This window comes from Fukomys damarensis, unplaced genomic scaffold (assembly GCF_012274545.1).
Source record: "Fukomys damarensis isolate Sample0158 unplaced genomic scaffold, DMR_v1.0_HiC HiC_scaffold_10, whole genome shotgun sequence".
Lineage (NCBI taxonomy): Eukaryota > Metazoa > Chordata > Mammalia > Rodentia > Bathyergidae > Fukomys > Fukomys damarensis.
Window position 1 is genome coordinate 18398351 of NW_022900922.1, and position 18904 is coordinate 18417254.

Here is an 18904-nt window from a genome sequence, read left to right on the forward strand (position 1 = left end):
GCGCCCCCTCCCTGCGGCGCGAGACCCTGGACCTCGTCCCCGGCGCTATGCCGACGCGCTGTCCTCCTCTGGTGGAAGGCGGGGCCGCGAATGGGTGCGGCGAGCCACTTGGGGACCGCCGTCCCCTTTGCCAATCTCGGAGCTCATTCCTCTGCACCTACGTGCAGGTGGGAAACCGCACTCCGTGGGAGCACCGCCTTAACCCGCCTTACACGGCCCAGGTCCGGGATCCCCTGCCCAGGACGTGTGCCTGGCCCATAGTTGGTCACGGTCAGATGCAGCTCCTGCTCTCTGGATCGGGGGCGATGGTTCCCTGGGGGCGATGTGGGGCTCCGCGCTCCGCTGCATGCATGCCTTTCAAAGTGTGGCTGTAAGGGTCCACTGTACCACCTTTGGAGACAGGCTGGGGTCCGAACTTAGAATCTCTTGCTAACAAGGTGTGTGACCTCAGGCAAGTTACTTATCTGGTGTGGTCAAAAAATACGGTGAATCTTCACTTTAAAAAGACGGATTACAGTATAAAATACACTGCCGTTAATCCCTCTCAATCCCATGAATTCTTCCCCTGTCTTTGAACACACTTATCCCATCCATCTTGTCACTTTCTGAAGCAGTTCAGGAAGTCCTCTTTCATTAGTGTCTTTAGTTGCACCGTTGTGACTGTCTATATGTCTTGAGCCAATTAAAAACATTTACTTATCATGGTCATTTTGACTTTGGGGAAGAGCCAGAAATTGCACACTGCCGGATCGGGTGAACAAGGTGCATGAGGGCACTGTCATGTTTTTACAAGCCTGCCTTTCTGCTGGGTAGCGCTTAGCAGCTGCATCCACCATAATTTTTAATCACACCTGGAAAGCACACTCACTTTTTAAAAAAATCTCACTTGCAGAGAGGACTCCCAGAACCGCTTCAAAAAGTAGCAAGAAGAGTAGGAGCACCTTGAAGCAGGGGAGTAACTAGGGTGAGATTAATGGCAGTGTCTTTTACTGTAATAATTTATTTTTCTGTAATACATTAAAAATTTTTAAAAACATTCACTGCACGTGTTGATCACGCCTTATAATGTCAGGCTTCTCATTTGTGGAATGGAACAATGCCCACTCATTGTTAGGAGAAGACATTTAGCCCAGTTGCTATGTTAAGCTCAGTACAGTGTTCAACTAGTGCCTGCTGCCCACCAACTAGTAAATAGAATCATATGTCAGAGTGGAATCAAAGGAGTTATGGTTGAGCATATCGTGGTCACGTGGATGCCATTCTTCATTCATGCAAAACTTGCAAAAACCTTCATTCTGTCCTTAGAGTGATTGAAGGTCTCCAGTCTCGACTCTTCTCTGCTGCCTGATTACCAGGGGGCTGGGTTCATCTTGCTGACTGTTCCAGAGCCTGTGGGCTTTCCACCTCTTTTCTAAGATGCTAATTTTTCTTTTTCTTTCTTTTTCTTTTTTTTTTTACCGTGGATCGAACTAGGGACCTTGCGCTTACAAAGCAGGCAGCGAAACCACTGGGCTAAATCTCCAGCCCTAGGATGCTAAATTCTTGTGCATAACGCCAAGGCTGTCCTTAAACTGTTGACTTCTGCTGAGTCATCTGTCCTTAGTTTTGTGCCAGTCGTAAATGGCAACAGTGGTGAATGGCGGACTTTAATCTTGCGGGTGAGCGTTCAACAGTCGCTCTGTATTTTCTTGAAGGAATTCCGGGAGGGAGTTCTGATCCAGTTCCCCCGGAGCTGTCAAACAGGACTAGAGAGCTGGCGCGTTAAGACCTACTACCTGTAGAGGGCGCGCTACCCACAATTAATTTCTGCTTGGGCTGGCTGAGAGCATTCTGAGGCCTTGGTCAACTGAGGCCCAGAAAAGCAGTCAATTGTGAATCTCTTGTTCTAAGATTAGTCTAATTATGACTTTAAGGATCTACTTCAAATAGTGTCCACTCTCTTTTTCCATCCAGCACAGTCAGTAGGTATACTAGGGCCCCAAATGCGTTTTAGGGTACAACAAATATTGAATTTCTTTTAAAATTAGGAGAAAAAAACTTAGGTAGAATATTAACATATTAATCTCTATACCAACATAAACATAAAATTTGGTGAAAGAAGAGTCCTCACAGAGCAAAAGTGCTTACAGCCTAGAAGAGGTCCTCTTCTTGCTCATTGTTTATTTGTTTGGTACCGGGCATCATACTTGGGACCTTGCACTTGCAAGGTAGGTAGTGGCACCACTGAGTTAAATTCCAGGCCCACATTGGCCATTGTTTTGTGACCACTCCAAGTGCCCATGTAGGGTGGGAACAGTTCCCTCCTAACTCCTGTCTTAATTCTAGGGGATCTTGATGCACTGTTCCCATCCCCGGCCTGGCTGTGTGTGCTCACTGGGCCTATAGGACAGGACCACTGGGCAACAGGGACCTTTTCCTTCTGTTCTCCTTAGCTACCCTTGTCCTGGGCATCTCCCCTCCCTTTATCCATCTTCTTCCCTACTTGCTGTAATGGCCCTGTGATGACAGAGGTGTATTGGAACTGAGCAGAAGTGAGCTGGAATTGCTTGCTTTTCTCAAAATTTTGGACATTAATATTACATCTTATCTACCCACACAAGGAGACCTACCTTCACTTCAGAGTCTCATCCATTTTTCTTTACACCCATATCTAAATTGTTATAAAAGACATTGTGCTGAATATCAGTGGGCGAAATAATTTTAACTTATTGAGACAAATCAACAAATCGGCTGGAGGCATAGCTCAGCGATAAAGTACTTTGTTTAGCATGGATGAGGCCCAGGGTTCTATCTGTAGCAGCACCAAAACAAACAAAAAACAGGACAGGGCCAGGGATTTAGCTCAGTGGTTTTGCCACATGCCTCTCAAGCACAAGGACTGGAGTTCAATCCCCAGTACAAAAAAAGACAAAACAAAACACCAACAAGGAAGCAAGGAAGATAGGTACTTAATAGAAATCAGTGGTGAATCTTTTAGACAGGAAATTTTCTTGTGAACGATCAGGATCAACATATATTGAATAATTATGGCATGTCTGGCCCTATTCTAAACACTTTACATGTATTTTCTCAGCAGGTACTGTTATTTCCATTTTATAGATAAGGAAATTGAGGCATAGAGATTTGTATTGATTGATTGATTGATTTTTTGAGACAGCATCTCACTATGTAGTTGAGACTGACCTGAAACTCACTATGTAATCCAGGCTGGTCTTGAACTCACAGCGATCCTCCTGCCTCAGCTTCCCAAGTGCTGGGATTACAGGAGTGTGCCATAACACCTGGCTGAGATTTTTATTTTTTAATTTTAATTTAATTTAATGTTTTTTGAGACGGTCTTATTAGAGGCCCATCAGTCCTCCGACTGCCTAGAAAGGGGGCCAGGAGGTGCCTCAGGGTAGGCAGAGAAAGAGATACTCTGAGCTGCCCACTATTTATTGTGTACACACAATAATTGGAAGGAGTATCAGAGGACTTGGTGGTGGTAATCCTGTGCTGATGAGGATCTTAAGTCGCTGAGGACTTTATGTTGATAAAGGGAGTAAGGAGAGCATTCTTATAATAGTAAGTGGGATGAGATAGCAGGCTAATAAAGAATTTGTCCTTCCCAACTGAGGTGACAGCTTTCTCTTTTTTATTACTACCTGGTTCTTGCAGAACCGGGATGTCTTCAGCTGATGTACTCTTGCCCTTAAGTGTCACAGCATCACGGGACCATTAAGGCCTCAACTTGTGACCAGAGGCAAAATGGAGTTGTGTTTCTTCATGGCGTGACTGGCTCTCAGGCAAGGTGACACTGGTGACTTAGACAGCTATAATCATACTTTAATTACTAAATGATTTTCTCCCATAATTTATGTAGAATGGCTCTTGACAGAGTCTCACTGTATAGTTCAGGTTGGTCTCAAACTCACCCATCTGAGATTTCTAATGCCCTGCATAAGGTCACTCGGGTAGAAAGAAGGTAACAGAATAGGGATCCACACACAGGGCGAGGAGGCAGACACACACATGCACACTCCTAACATCTGTATTTGGTTTTCAACTTGTGCTGTGTTGCAAAAGATCCCTAAATAATAGAATCAAGCTTTCATTTATAACAAAGCCACCTGGATTAGAAAAGGGACTGTGGAATAGAAAGAAAACTATTTCCACATACTTATTGTTTGTGAGGTAGTTTCCTTAATGCTGCAAGTTATATTTCAGCTTTCTCTTAGTCATAGCTTTGGTGTTTTCATAACTATAAAAGTAATATAAACTTCATAAGAGTTCAAACAGTACTGTCACATACAGCCCAGATTTGTCTCCATCACACTATACTAAGTGAATAATTCCCTCCTATTCTATTACATTTGTAAACTAAGTTGTTCTGAGCTTTAAACACAAAAATACATACTGAGAAATCGGGGGTTAATATTGTATAGTAACTGAACCTCTCTCTCTCTCTCTCTCTTGCTTTCTGAATGGTTTGGTTATTGCTGTTGAGAATCCTCCCAGGCAGCCTTGTTTTGCTCCTGGGTGACTTCGAAGGTCTTTCCCATTACCATGGATTGGCTGCCCTTGTATTGCTGCCTTCACCAAAGCCCCCACTTGTAAATGTCACCAGCTCACCCTCAGGTGTTTTGAGACACAGAGTGAGAAGGAGGCAGACCCAAAGGCCTCTGGTGGCCACAAAAGCACAGAAATTAACACATATCTTGCACACAGCAGGACAGAAAGACAGGGAGCCCTGCGAAGGAGCCTGCTGACTCTTTGACTCCAGTGGATTGTTGAGTCCCGTGGTGTCAGTTCAGGAGACAAGTTCTCTTGGTTTGGTTTTTAGGTCTTGAAATCTACACTTCTATGTGAATTTTCTTATCTTAGGAAAAGTTGATCTAAATTTGTAATTCCCTGTTAAATAAGATGGAAGTTTATGGCCTCTGGCCTAAGTAGTTAGAAGCAATAGTGCTCCCACTGTTCATTTTCTGAGACTTTGCCCATGGCTGAGAGTGCACATCCCTAGTACTGTAGTAGCCTGAGAACAGATACCATTTCCTTCACTCTTTTAGGAGCTCTTCTTTTGCTTTTAATGTATAACATACATAATTTGAACTTTAAGATCAGCATCATTTCTATGAAAAGTTTGACCTAAATTTCCCCCCATGGATTTAGTGCTGTTGCTTGGATACTCGTAACAGGTATATTCTGAGCCTAGGCTTTTCGAAAAGAAACTAGAGTTTCCTAGCCCAGTTCTGTCCCCTCCCCTCCACCTCCCAAGCGGAATGGGAACCTGTGATTGGGCTCCAGGAATCTGACCTGGCAACAGACTCACAGTCAGCCCTATTAGAAGCACCCGTGGTGGAAGACCAGGAATGGTTACACTTGTGTAATCTCACAGGTGTTGGTATCTGTTGCCAAATACTGAACGAGAAGCCGGCTCCAGCTGATCACCATAAAAGCTTTCCCAGCACTCTCTTGGCCTCCCGGAGGAAGCAGGGCGATCTGATCAGCGGGCTGAAAGGATGCAGGAGCTGTTGCCCCAGTGAGCGAGGCAGTCTGATAGAGTGATCGACCAAAGCCACAGGTGAGCCTTTTGTTGTAGAAAGCAAAAAATATCTGGGGACAGCCCTGCTTACACCTCCATACCAATCTCATGTTTAAATGAAGCCTGGAATGGCTGGGTCAGAAGATGCAGGGTTCGCAGCTAGAAGCCTTCAGATTCATCGGCTGGCTTCTGCCCTCCTCCCAAGCCGGCAGAGTGTGTTTGCTGTTCTCCTGAAGCTAAACAGTAGTTAAGCGGTTGACTTTATTGGGAAGCAGAATTATTTTGAAATGAGGCTTGGTTTCCCAGCAGTGACCCGCACAAAGGGAAAGCCCTGGTCTGTGCCTGGATCCTGGAGTCACAGCGCCGTCACAGCTCGGAAGGCCCCCCGTCGCCAGAGAAGCCCACGGGGGATGACAGCATGTCGGCCTTCTGGCTGCGGTCTGGCCTGCTGCTTCTCTTGGCTTTTCTCTGCCCTCCAAGTTCCCCGTGCGGCCTTTCGACACACGTAGAAATAGGTGAGTCCTGGGGTCTTGTGTTATTCGAAGGACAAGAAATCTGTCAAGAGACGGTAAGAGATTGAAAAATCTGTCCCTTGTATTGCTGCAGTTTCTCCTGCTGGGCTGAGCAGCCTGAGAGTGGAAAGAAGAAGCCGGGGGTGGGGTCATCAGGGCTGGGGAGAGGAGAGCGGGGCAGTGGATGTGTCCTTGGCCGTGGGCGTGCTGGGTGCCGCTCTGGGTAGGAAATGGCGAGGAGCTCAGTAGAGGGGAGGCTGCCGGGAAGCACGGGAGAGGAGGTGGGAGGAATTAATTTGTGTTTTACAGTTCCAAGGAAAGGCGTTTCTGAGTACCAGGGGAGTGGGTCATGTGAGTCTGGTGTTTTTAAAGGTGCTCAGCTTCAGGAAAGTCAAGGAAGCCAGGGAGGGTGAATGTTGGTTGGCTTCAAAGGCAGAACGATGGCAGGATTTGCGCAGGAGGGGGCTCCACAAGAGGTGTCACCGACCTCAGGGCAAAGATAGTTGCTTAAATATAGGTAGGTGGCAGCACAAACACTGTAGTCTTTAAAATTTTATCCAGTTTTATTGAGGTGTAAGCGACAAAAATGAATAAATTTAAGGTGTACAACATAACGTGTCTGTCCTTTGCTTCCTTCTCCCATCCATCCATCCATCCATCCATCCATCCAGGGGATTGAACCCAGAAAGTGCCTAGCTGTATCCCGGCATTTTTTATTTGAGGTAGGGTCTTGCTAAATTGTCTAGGCTGGACGCAAACTTGCACTCTTCCTGCCTTAGTCTCCCTTCCAGCTGGGAGTATAAGCGCTGGCCACCATACGAATGTAGTATCTCATATAATTGTGCACACACACACTTGTATATTGTGAAATGCTTACCACAGTCAAGCTAATTAAAATATCCAACACCTCACATACTTGCCATTGCTAGCATGTGTAGGCAGAACAATGAAGATAAAAGGATTTGATTTTTTTTTTTTTTTTTTTTTTTGGGGTACCGGGTATTGAATTCGGGTCCTTGCGCTTACAAGGCAGGCCACTGAACCGCTGAGCTAAATCCCTGGCCCAGGATTTGATTCTTGAATAAATTATAATTTGTGATTTTTTACATGAAAATGTAAGGCAATTCATAATATATTACAGGATGCAACAATTTTAGATTCATTAAGATATACCTGATGTTTTAAAATAAAAGTAGTAGTATTTTATAGTTATACTGTCTCCAGGAGTTACAAAGAACAAGACTGCAAATAAAACATGAAAACATAGTGCAAAATATATGGTAGGCAGGAGCCTATGATCAGAGAATTTTATAATATGAATGGATACTAGAGGTCACTGTGTCCATTTATTTTACAGATTAAAGAACATCCTAGAGAGTTTCACAGCTGAGCTATTAGCAGCCTGGCCTAGAATCACACACCCTCATAAGAGTCCAGTGTTCTTTCCCTTAAACAGTTGTTGCTGAAAGGGAGCCAGGAAACCATGGGAAAGAAACTCTAAGCTAGGTTCTATCCCAACTCCACTATAAAGGTGAAGCTTCTTAATGATTTCTGAAGTTTCTTCCAGCTCTAAGCTCTGTGTAGTTGAAATGGCTGAAAACATAGAAGTATGCTAAAGAGGAACAAATGTGAATAGGAATACCCAACTTTTTACAATTTATTTATTTTAGCTATTCATGTATCTTACACTGTGCTATATTCCTAGAATACCTAGAGACCTTACGCTGGGCTATATCCCTAGCGTACCTAGAGACAGACTCTTGGTAAGTCTGAATTGTCCAGGCTGGGCTCAAATTTATGCTCCTCCCTCAGCCTCACAGAGTGCTGGGATTACAGGCGTGTGTCACCATGCCCAACCTCAACTTTCTAGTGATTATAAGAGTTTAAAAATCTGTGAGAAGTACCTTTCTTCAGTAGCTACCAAACAAGCATTCTAATGGATATTTAAGGCTATCTACATCTAAAGATACATGTGAACATAATTAAAGGCAAATCCTAAAACAGAATCTACAGATTGAGAGAAATTTCATGCAAGAGAGTAAAACTCTAGCATTTGTTTACTAATAATTTAGATGATATAAATTCTAGGTTCATTTTTTTCCCCTGTGTATGTGTGGTACTGGATACTGAACCCAGGAACACGCTACCACTGAGCTACATCTCCAGCTTTTTATGCTTTTATTTTGAGTTAGGGTCTTGTTAAGTTGCCCAGGTTGGTCTTGAACTTGTTGTTTTCCTACTTCAGCCTCCCAAGTAGCAGGAATTACAGGCAAGCACCATCATGCTTGTGAAAGGTTGATCTTTGTATGCATTGGTTAACTTGAACTGATCTCATTCGGCGTTTTAGGTCTGTAAATCACTGGAACCCAAAGAATGGATTTATATATATTATGAATTTTAAAAATGGAAATGGTTCACAGTAGAGTAGGGTGTCACCTTTGAAGGTCTCTTTACAGGAATGCTAGTCCTGTTGCTTCTGAGGAGGTTCAGGCTGTGAGTCTGTTTGAGTGGAGAAGGTGGCCTTCTGAGATGATTTGTCACTCCATGTGAGAACAGTCTTGGGGACCAGTGATTAGACAACATATATATTATGAATTTTAAAAATGGAAATGGTTCACAGTAGAGTAGGGTGTCACCTTTGAAGGTCTCTTTACAGGAATGCTAGTCCTGTTGCTTCTGAGGAGGTTCAGGCTGTGAGTCTGTTTGAGTGGAGAAGGTGGCCTTCTGAGATGATTTGTCACTCCATGTGAGAACAGTCTTGGGGACCAGTGATTAGACAACATTTTAGGCTTTCGGTCATATTTCCTATTCTCTACCTCAGTCTGGAGGCAGACAGGATGATGGCAGTTTGCTTCTTGAGTTCCTGTGTGTCACCTTAACGTTCTTGCCTCTTAGCAATTCTAGTCTGTAGCTCTCAACAAATGTGACAAGTGGGGGCTGTTGACTGAATTTCATATAGGAAATTGAGGCCTAGAGAGGGGAAGTGACTTACCCAAGGCCGTAGTCCTAGTTACATGACCACAAAAATTTCATTTGTATTCTAATAATATGTGACTATGCCTAAAGAAAATCACAATTAAGTACATGCTTAAATTTCATGTCCTGCTTCTTTGACTCTTTACAATTGCAAAGTTATATCTTTGCCTTTTAAGATATTATGTAGTAATTATAGTTGACATGTGTACTATATTCATTTCCTTCAGGACACAGAGCTCTGGAGTTTCTGCAGCTCCCACATGGGCGTGTTAACTACAAAGAGGTGAGCCCTTGACTTTCCTTACATCCCTTCTACATTAGCTCTCCTCAGTAGGTGCCATACAAGGGTCCTAATGAACATTTAAACTAATTTTAAGTCATTTTTGTGTCTTTGTAAAACTAGTATTATGGTTAAAAGGTTTACACGGTGTGATGGAAAAATATGGTGAACGTTCATATTAAAACTTTATTACACTAAAAGACACATTCCCACCAATCCCCTTCAAATTACCCTTCTGAACACTCTTCTCCCATTATTTTTGCCACTTTCTGAAGCAGTTCTGGAAGTCTTCTTTTGTGGTTATCTTTAGTTGTGCTGTCATGGCTGCCTTGGTGTCCTGAATTGATTGAAAATGTTTACCTTTCATTATCATTTTTGACTTTGTAGAAGAACCAGAAGTCACCTGGCACCTAATCCAGCGAATAAGGTGAATGAGGACACATGGTAATGTTCTCACAAGCCTGCCTTTCTATTGGATGGCATTCTGCAATAGCATTCATTGAAAATTTTGGGTCCCACCTTGTAAGGACATGAAAGGAACTTCTGGAATTGCTTCAGAAAGTGGCAAGAATGGTAATTGAATGTGGTGTGTAAATAATTACCTTATACCCTCTCCTCATTTCTCCAGGGGTTCACAGCTTACCTTCCTGGCCTTTCCATCCTGTTTGTCAGTTTACACACATTGTTTCTTCCTGAATTGCTTGGAGTTAGTTGTGGATATGGTTCTTATTTATCTTTTAACACTTCATTGCCTGTTTCCTAAAACAAAGATGCTTTTCTAAAAACTACACTGCACTGATCATAATCAGGGAAGTCAACACTGAAATACCACTCATTCAATTCTATCTTTCACATTTCATCAATTTTTCCAAGGTCCTTTCCAAGTTCAACATAAATCCAAGATCAAGTCTAAGTCCAAGTGTTGTATTTCGTTGTCAGTTCCCTTTACTTTCCTCCAGTCTAGGACTGTTCCTTGGGCTTACTGTCTGCTTTCATAATGTTTGCATTCCTTGTGTGAGTTGGTGCACATACACAACATATCTTAATTGTTTAAATCCCCTTTCCCTCCTCCTCCCTCCATCTCTTGATCTCCTTCCCGTTTGAGAAAGATCTATCTCCCTACTCCTTTACTATCTCATTTCACTTGTTATTTATAATTTGGGTTTCTCATATAAGAGAAGCCAGGCAGCCTTGTGTATCTGATTTATTTCACTTAGCGTTATGGTCTCAAGGTGCACCCATTTTCCTACAGACGCCTCAAGCTTATCATTCCATGTGGCAAAGGAGTTCTCCATTGTGTGTAAATAGCACATCTTTATCCTTTCATCTGTTGATGAACATGTAGGAGCCCCAAGACATAACAATTATGGATCATGCTGCTATAAACATGAGCGTGCATGGAGCACTGTAATATGATGCCTTTATGACCTTGAAGTTTTTGAAGGTTTAATTGAGTCACTCAGAGTAGTGTACCTTGACATGGTTGTGTCTGATGGTGCCTTGAGATTAGATTCCTCTGCAGGTGATGAATTTGGGCAGGAACCCCCTGGAACATTGACGTGCTGCTGCCACCTTCTCCCTGCATTGTCAGAAGGGGGCAATGTGAGTTTCCAGTGATGTTAATTTTTATCTTAGTTATAGTGTTTTTTAGTTCCAAAATTTCCATTTAGTTTTGCTTTGTATCTTTTTCTTTGCTGAGACTCACTGTTTGTTTGTTCAGGGGTACTTGGAGTTGATCACCGAAACATTTTTGGCTGTTTTAAAATATTTGTCAGATAACTGTGACATCTTGGTCAGCTCAGTGTTGGCATCTATTGAGTCTGTTTTTTTTTTTTTCTTTCTTTCTTTCTTTCTTAGATCTCTCTAGTTCTTGGAGCTTTTACACTGAGATATATCCCTAGCACCTCCTTCCTATCTTCTTCCTGCCTGCCTTCTTTCTGCCTTCCTCCTGCCTTCCTGCCGAGACAGGCCTTGCTAGGTGGCTAAGTTTCCCAGACTGAGTTTGAATTTGCAATCCTCCTGTCTCAGCCTTGAGTGCTGGCATTACCAGGAGTGCACCACTTCTCCCAGCTCGGTCAGAGGTTATTGTTCAAAGTTTTGTCTTGTTAGCCTGTCCTTCCCCTGCCTATACCTATAAAGAATAGGCTTTTATTGGTGTATGTGTGTGTCTGCATGCATGTGTACATATGCACATGTGTAATTTTCCAGTATGTAGTTTGAGATATTTGAGGCAAAAAGAGAATCTGGAGAAGTTATGCTCAGCTTCACTTTTCAGAGTCATCATATGTTTATTTATAATGTCCAGGGTTTTTAGTCATATTTAGCAGGAATAGTAAGGAAAAGTATACCTATTCCAGGTTTCTGAAAGCAGAAGTACTGGAGATACTGTATTAATTTTTTATCTCTGGGTTGAGGCTGTGTCTGCCAAATTTTTATATTGGAAAGTTAATAATACTTTTCTGCCTTTCAATTAATTAGTAAGTACTCTGCTAAGAGATATAGTCATAAAACTCTTAAATTTTTGTGTTGTAAATTGCATCAACCTTTTCTTTTATAATTTCTACCTGTGCATTATGCTTCGAAAAATCATTCTCACTCGGATTATTACCTTAAATCTTGACCTGTTAATTTCTTGACTCCATTTTTGATACTTACCTTTCTAGTTTGCCTTGTATTTATTTTGGCATAAAGCATGATGGGGATCCAGTGACCTGTTATTGATAATGTTAATTTCTACTCAGTGTCACCTACACAACACACAGATTCACCAGTGTAAAGAAAGTACACTTTTGCTGTTCTAGGGTGTGACAAACCCAGTTGTCGATTACCCCCTCCTTTATTCATCCTATCAAAAATTGTTATTCGCACTCTTGGCTTGAGTTCAGGAGGGAATGATCCTGTAGTCTTTTCTTCTGCTTTGTGGCTCCATTCTTTTAGGGGATGGAGTGCTGGAGATGTAACCCAGGGCCTGGTGCCTGTTGGGCAAGTGTTCTCCCACTGAGCTGCACCCCAGTCCCGTAGGTTCTTTTGGTCCCAGTATCATTACTATTTTATTTCTGTAGCATGAAAATATATTTTCATATGTGAAAGATACCTCCTCACTCAGAGCTCCTCCTTTTTGTTTTCTCTAGCAGTTTCCTGACTCTTTAGCAGGTTTATTTTTAAAAATTTATTTTAGAATTATTTTGTCACGTTACATAATGTGTTTACCTCACTGGTTGATGTAGATCCAACCAGTCTTAAGAAAGTCCTTTGAACACTGGCTGGTAAGGTAAATATTCATAAAGTTAATTATTGTTTTTAAGTGACAAAGGTCCAACTCAGGCTATGTTTTGAAAGAGATTTGATCAACTTTATCGATTTGTGTGACTGATGCCCCCAAGTAGAGAAAGGCCTAGTGGTCTTGATGGTGTTCTGTCTCCTTCCACAGGGAGGGCTTGGCCTCAGAGCCTGGTGGGAGACAGCAACTTCCACAGCAGCAGTGGTGAGGTCTCCTGACACATGTCCCTCTCAGAGCCTAACATGTGAGGGGTCAATGTACTGGTGGCTTCTTCCTGTTTTTGGCCCAGCTTTCCTGATTGGCATGGCATTCAGTGTCTTCAGGAGGGAATCATTCTTTTTCTCTGGGCAAAACAAAACAAAAATAGATGATTCTGCCTTTTCTTTGTGTATGTTCTCAAGGTAGTTCTTTGTTGCTTCTATGGACAGTCCACACTATTGTCCTTGTTGGAAAATAAAAATGTCCTGTTTATTAAATGTTGTATTAATAAAAACAGCCCCTTACACCAGAAGGGGGCGCGACTTATCGCACAGCTGTCACTCCCCTCCCTCCCCTCCTGAGTATGGATGGGGACAACTTGCCCCAGTGTCCTCCTGCCGCCCTTGAGGTTTCTTGGTGTCTGTTTTCCAGGCTGCTCTGACAAGAAGTGCAGCCCTTTTACCTGCTCCTGTGGCTGCTGCCTCCCTAATAAAGTGGCAGAGATCCGGGGAGGATCTCATCCCCAACTCCTCACACCCCAGTAAGCTATGGTAAACACAACCAGCCCTCCTGAAAATTCCCTCAGCTTTGGCCACACCATTTTCATGGAGATGTGACAGCCATCAGTTAAACAGCACCTCCCAACATTCCTGTGAACTGCTGCCATGACAGCTGTGACAATCCTGGACATCCCAACACCCCATGCCTTCCCTGGATGATGTCTGCCTTGACCACAGCAGGTGTGAATTGGAGCTGAGAAGGAGAATTGCATTTGGGCCAATCAAGGCTCAAATTTGAGCCAATCACGAGCTTGACTATTGGGCTAGTCATAGGTTCCCTGCTACTATATAAGCAGCAATTCCTGTCATACTCCTTGCGTTGATCTAGAAGAGCTCCTTCTGATGTGTTGTCCTCTTTGTGCTGCAGCACAGGCTGGGTTCAAAAAAAGCCTGTACCAGTGGTCCTGAAAATCTGGGTAATGAGGACTCAGAAGGTCCTGGAAATGTACTCTGGCTTCTCATCCTGGAGCATATTGCTTTGAAAAAGAGATACAAATGTGAGGCCAGCCCCGATGAGCTCCAGAGACTAGCAGCAGGGATCGGCAGTGTCTACTGGCCATTAACCATGTGGTTGGCAGGGGTTACCCTTGATTACAGAGGGACTGCTAGGGTGACTTAGAGCCCCAGAGCTGTAATATTAAGAGCTGAGAGCAGAGCCACTAGCCATGCTGCACTTTGCAATTTCCATCTGAATTGAGCAAAAGAACCCTTAGCTGATGGGCAGCAACAGACACTTCCCCATTTGCTAGCTGCAGATTCAGTGAACTCATAGGTGGTTTGGAAACTAAGAAACCACCTCCTTGACAATTGGCTGTGATACTACATCACTGCAGCCACAGTCCTCTTGCAAACTGGATGCCTTGTACTTTGTCTATGAACACTGTACGACCACGCCTCTGCCACCTTTGTTGCTCAAGCGCCACATGCTTCCACATTAGCCCAGGCAAGTTCGATCCATGCAGGAGGCTCTGCTCCATCAGACTCAGGGCGGGCAGTCTGGGCACATGCTGCCAAGGCACATCATAGGGAGCCATTCTCCCGAGGAAGAACACTGGAAAGAAAACCTTACCATCTTTTTCAGGTAATTTCAAATGGGAAAGGGTATCTTTCTAACCACTTAGAAGCAGAAAGGATACCATCAGACTAATTAGAGGTAACAGCTACAAACTGCTATGAATGTGTGTGTATGCACCTGTCTGTTTATCTTATTTCATTGTAGATCCTTGCAAATCTTATCACAAACCAGCTCTGGGTCAATAATATGCTCAAGAAAATCCTGCTGTGCTGGATAGACAGAAAAAATGGCAGGAGATAAAATTTAAATAGGTTATCTTTATTGCTTTCTAATTAGGCAATGTTTGGTAGGCAAGAACCTGTTATACATTGTAATGTGTTGTCTTGAATTTTGCAATAGTTTTCATCATTTAATTACTGTGCCTGCCTGCCTGTTCCCTTTCTTTCCACCTATCCCTTCCCTTGACAGTCCCAAATCTCATAGCTAGAAACTGATGAGTTCTATGTTGCCCAGCTTGACCCCTCTGGCCCACTAATCTGTGTTTTCTGGCTTTCCAGCTGTTACTAGAACACCAAGATGCATATCAGGCTGGGGCCGTATTTCCTGATGCTTTTTACCCCAGCTTCTGTAAATCAGGTAAGATTTGCAGGTAAAGATGGCAGACCACATGGTGTCACTTTTACTGGGTTAATAAGAATGGCTGTGACTATGAAAGCATATAATAACCCAGTATGTTTTCCACTATTGGTAGTCAATGACTTATCCATTTAAGCACAGTAATTCAGAACATTTTATTTTTCGATGAGACCTATTCTCAGCGTCCTTACTTGCTTTACTGGTTTGTGGAAGGGTGAAAACATTTTGCAAGAAATCAAAGGGTCTGAGTTTCTGTGCCTTCTATATTGCCTGTCAGCATGTGACCTTGAAAAAGTCACATGCGGAATCTCTTTCCACGCCCGTGATATAGCAGTGACCATGCAGGCCCTGCCTGTTGACTGAATTGTTGGCCTTCATGAAGAATATTTGAGAAGTGTCATGCAAATCTAAGGTGGTGTCATCCATAACCTGGGCTCATGGGTTATGTCAATTAAAGCCCCAGTGGGGGTGGGGCACAGTAGTCACATTCAAAGTGAGATCCTGGAGGAGTGTTTAGTAAGACGTTCATTTTCACAGATCTGGACTGGATGTAAGGAAGCCCAAGGCACAGGGCAGGGCAGGGAGCAATTTCTACACCTGCAGACAAAACAGCTTCATGAAGAAGGCCACCTGGCGGAAGCAGCCAGCCCACTGACTTCCCAGCCTCACCCTCACTCCCCTGTTCTCTGACTTCTTGTTCACTGTGTTGGCCAAACCCAGCTTAACCAAAGCCAAGGGACCATGAAGGCACTTGCAGCAGGTGATCTCAGAGTCCCTCTGCAGGTGGGAGAGAATGGAGAGGCTGTGCAGAGATGAATGAAAGCCACTCAGTTCTTGTGGAAGCCGTATCTGCTGTCTCAGGGTTAGCTGTCTTTATCTCATTAAAAAAAAAAAATATATATATATATATATAATGATGTCTTTTGGGGTCATTGAAGTATTTAGGGGCTACTCCTGCAGTTAGAATCCCATGCTTTGGATTTCTCATATTTGTAATTTTTCCCCCTTGTTTCCCTCTGTGTCTGATTGTTATTTTCTCATCCTGTTATTTTGCCCATGTCTCATAGTTCTCCTCCTTTCTGACCTATTTCTTTTTTCCCCCCTTAAATTCTTTTATTGGTTTAACCTATTTCTAATTTAGCATTAGCCACACCATGTGCATGGGAGCCCTTCTGTCCCTAGTATTTTAACAATCCTTTGATATCTTATGCAGAAAAGAAAGAAGAATTTGGCGTTTTCGTTAAATTTGAGAAACATTTAGTGCATGCCATTTTTAGAGCTAGACAAGACAAATATTCTGAAAAAAATGTAAACTATTTAGCATTTTCCATGTTTTTATAAAGCAGTATATACTGTTATATAAAGATTGAGACTGGGGTGTGAATGATAACTCAAAGGGAATTATAAATATATAACAATTAAAAGAATTTAAATATAGATTTGTAGGGATTTTCCTAAACTTTGAGTTTGTCTTCATACGCGTCTAATTCAACAGTAGTTTTTTTGTTTATTTGTTTTGACACAGGGTCTCTATGTAGTCCAGGCTGGCATTGAACTCACTATGTAGCCCAGGTTGACCTCATGGCAATCATCCTGCCTCAGCCTCCTAAGCCGAGCCATTACAGAATGCTCTACCACTCCCAGCTCTTTTTGTTGCTTTCTTTTTCTGTCTTTCTTTTTGGATGATTCACATTTATTGAATTGTTTGAAAGTACTTAGCATTCTTAGATACTTAATTGCCCAAAACAATCCTCTTCGTTATACAGATATTTCATGTTTGCCATAATTTAATTCAACATTGGGCGATAGAGGTGTAACTGGTCTTACCGGGGTTAGCACGGACCTGAGGGATCCCTGGTGAGTTTCGTGCGATGGTGTGGACAGGGGATCCTTACCCTCTGGACAGTGACTGGCTGGGGTCAGCGTCCAGCATGCCCTGGGGCCACTTTGGCTTCTGGGCTGTATGATTTAGGGAGGGACCACTGTAGTTAATCTGGTGATTCCATTCAGTGGAGGTTGGGCCAAAGAGCTACTGATACTCCATTCTAGACTTTTACTATATTCTACAGAGTAGGAATTGTTTAAAGTTCTCTCTACCAAAAACTGCTGGACCAAGTCAAATATTTTAGTTCCAACTTCATTGGAAAGAACTTTCACAAAAACTGATAACTTATGCTGGTGTGCAGGCAGTTTTTACTTTGGCTATGGCACAAAACTGTGTGAATGGCGGGGTCTGAGCTCCTGCATGTTGCTTCCTTTCCATTTGTCCTGTGACACTGGAAGCCCATAAAGAATCTGTGGCACTTGGAGATTGAGAATGGGTGACGTCCTTGTCTTTTTTACCCTTCTGGACTAATGAAATGCTTTATGGTGTACCCACTCCAGTGATGCTTGTGTGAACCCCTTGAGCTTATGCCATTTAAAAATGATTATTTTAAAGTGCTTGAAAACCGGTGGAAAGTTTGCCTTTTGTGCTTTTTGGGGAGAATGACTGTGAGAGATAAAGAAAACATTTAAAATTCCTCAACAAATAAATGAAGCAACCCAAACTTGTCTCCTGAGCTTTAGGCCCCTGTAGGCGGCTTTGGTATCAGGTCCCTGTTGGGCGCCAATTGTAGGTTACTCCGGTCCCAGCCCCTTGCTGGGGCACCACCTGTTGCTCAGGGACCTAGACCCCTAGCTTGATTCTCCCTGACCATGGGGCGAAGGAGGATGAATAACAGACAGGGCGTCAGCTGAGGTCCCTGGCCTTTCTTGCTTTTATTCACCCAAACACGGACACAAGCAATCAAAGTAACACAAGATTCATCTGGTTTCTAGCATCCATTGGTACATTCTCTGGCAAACAGCTTAACTTCAACTGTGTTAGCTTTTCCCTAATATCCAGTCACCCTTGAATGCAGCCATTCTCCTTTGTGCTCACAGAGGAGGCCAATTAAATTAGGCCCTCTTCGGGCATGGAGGTGGAGCCTTCCTTTGTAGCCAGTTCAGGCGAGGTACTGGGAGCAGCTCAGGCTGGCCTGGGCCTCCTGGAGGGCTGCCACAGGGATGGGCCCCTGCCAGTCTTAAGGTGACAGCCACTGTTCTGCTCCAGGAAGCATCCTTTAACAGCAATGGAAGAAAACGGTGGTGGTGGGGGTGTTGGAAGGAGCTAGGGGAAGGGACACCACAGCAATGCTGGCAGTAGGAGGTTTGGCGACTCTGATTTTGGGGAACCCAGAGCCCACTTTTGTTTCATCAGGAAAATTCCATGATGTGTCTGAGAGTACACACTGGACCCCGTTCCTCAATGCAAGTGTCCATTACATCCGGGAGAACTTTCCCCTTCCCTGGGAGAAGGTAGGTGCTCCCTCCATCCTAAAACCCTGCACCCCATACCTCCGAGGTCTTTGCACTTGCACTTACCCCACTGGAACCCTGTGCCCTGGCTCTGTGACAGCTACTTGCCATTGTACCATCAGTGCCAAACACAGGACTTGGGACACAGTAGATACATAATTGATACTTGAAAAAGTTGTGAGAAAAAACAAGTTTGGGGCATGTCACTTGGTCATTTTGCTCCCATGGTAATCTGAAAGCACTTCTAAGACATCACAGAACATTTTTTAAAGTTCCATGTAGGTTTTGGTGACTAGAAGATACAACATACCTGCCTCAAATTTTTTGTTTAGTCTTGATAATGGACATTTTATATACATAGGCTTTTCATAGGGTAATAACCCAAACACACAGGACTGCAATTTGTTCCTTACAGAACACCGAGAAGCTGGTGGCCTTCTTGTTTGGAATCACCTCTCATATGGTGGCAGATGTGAGCTGGCACAGCCTGGGTATTGAACAGGGCTTCCTCAGGACCATGGGGGCTGTGAGTATCCATCTCTGTAGCGGCCGAAATTGTGGGAGTGCAACTGTCTTAGCCAAGG

At 43.4% G+C, this 18904-nt stretch overlaps 1 protein-coding gene across 3 annotated transcripts in view; it reads left to right on the plus strand.

The window, feature by feature from the left end:
- Positions 1–5320: 5320 nt before the first annotated feature.
- Positions 5321–18904, plus strand: part of Gpld1 (glycosylphosphatidylinositol specific phospholipase D1) — a 46471-nt gene continuing 32887 nt past the window's right edge. Inside the window, exons 1-6 of one of the 3 annotated variants that reach the window (XM_010622946.3) lie at positions 5321–5563; positions 5831–6039; positions 9240–9295; positions 14903–14981; positions 18223–18320; positions 18736–18846. In XM_010622946.3, coding sequence (XP_010621248.1) covers positions 5943–6039; positions 9240–9295; positions 14903–14981; positions 18223–18320; positions 18736–18846 — 441 coding nt within the window. In that variant the 5' untranslated portion in view covers positions 5321–5563; positions 5831–5942. Of the gene's footprint in view, positions 5564–5830; positions 6040–9239; positions 9296–9724; positions 9866–14902; positions 14982–18222; positions 18321–18735; positions 18847–18904 lie in introns of those variants that run through there. The other 2 variants (XM_010622947.3, XM_010622948.3) reach the window with 2 other exon arrangements.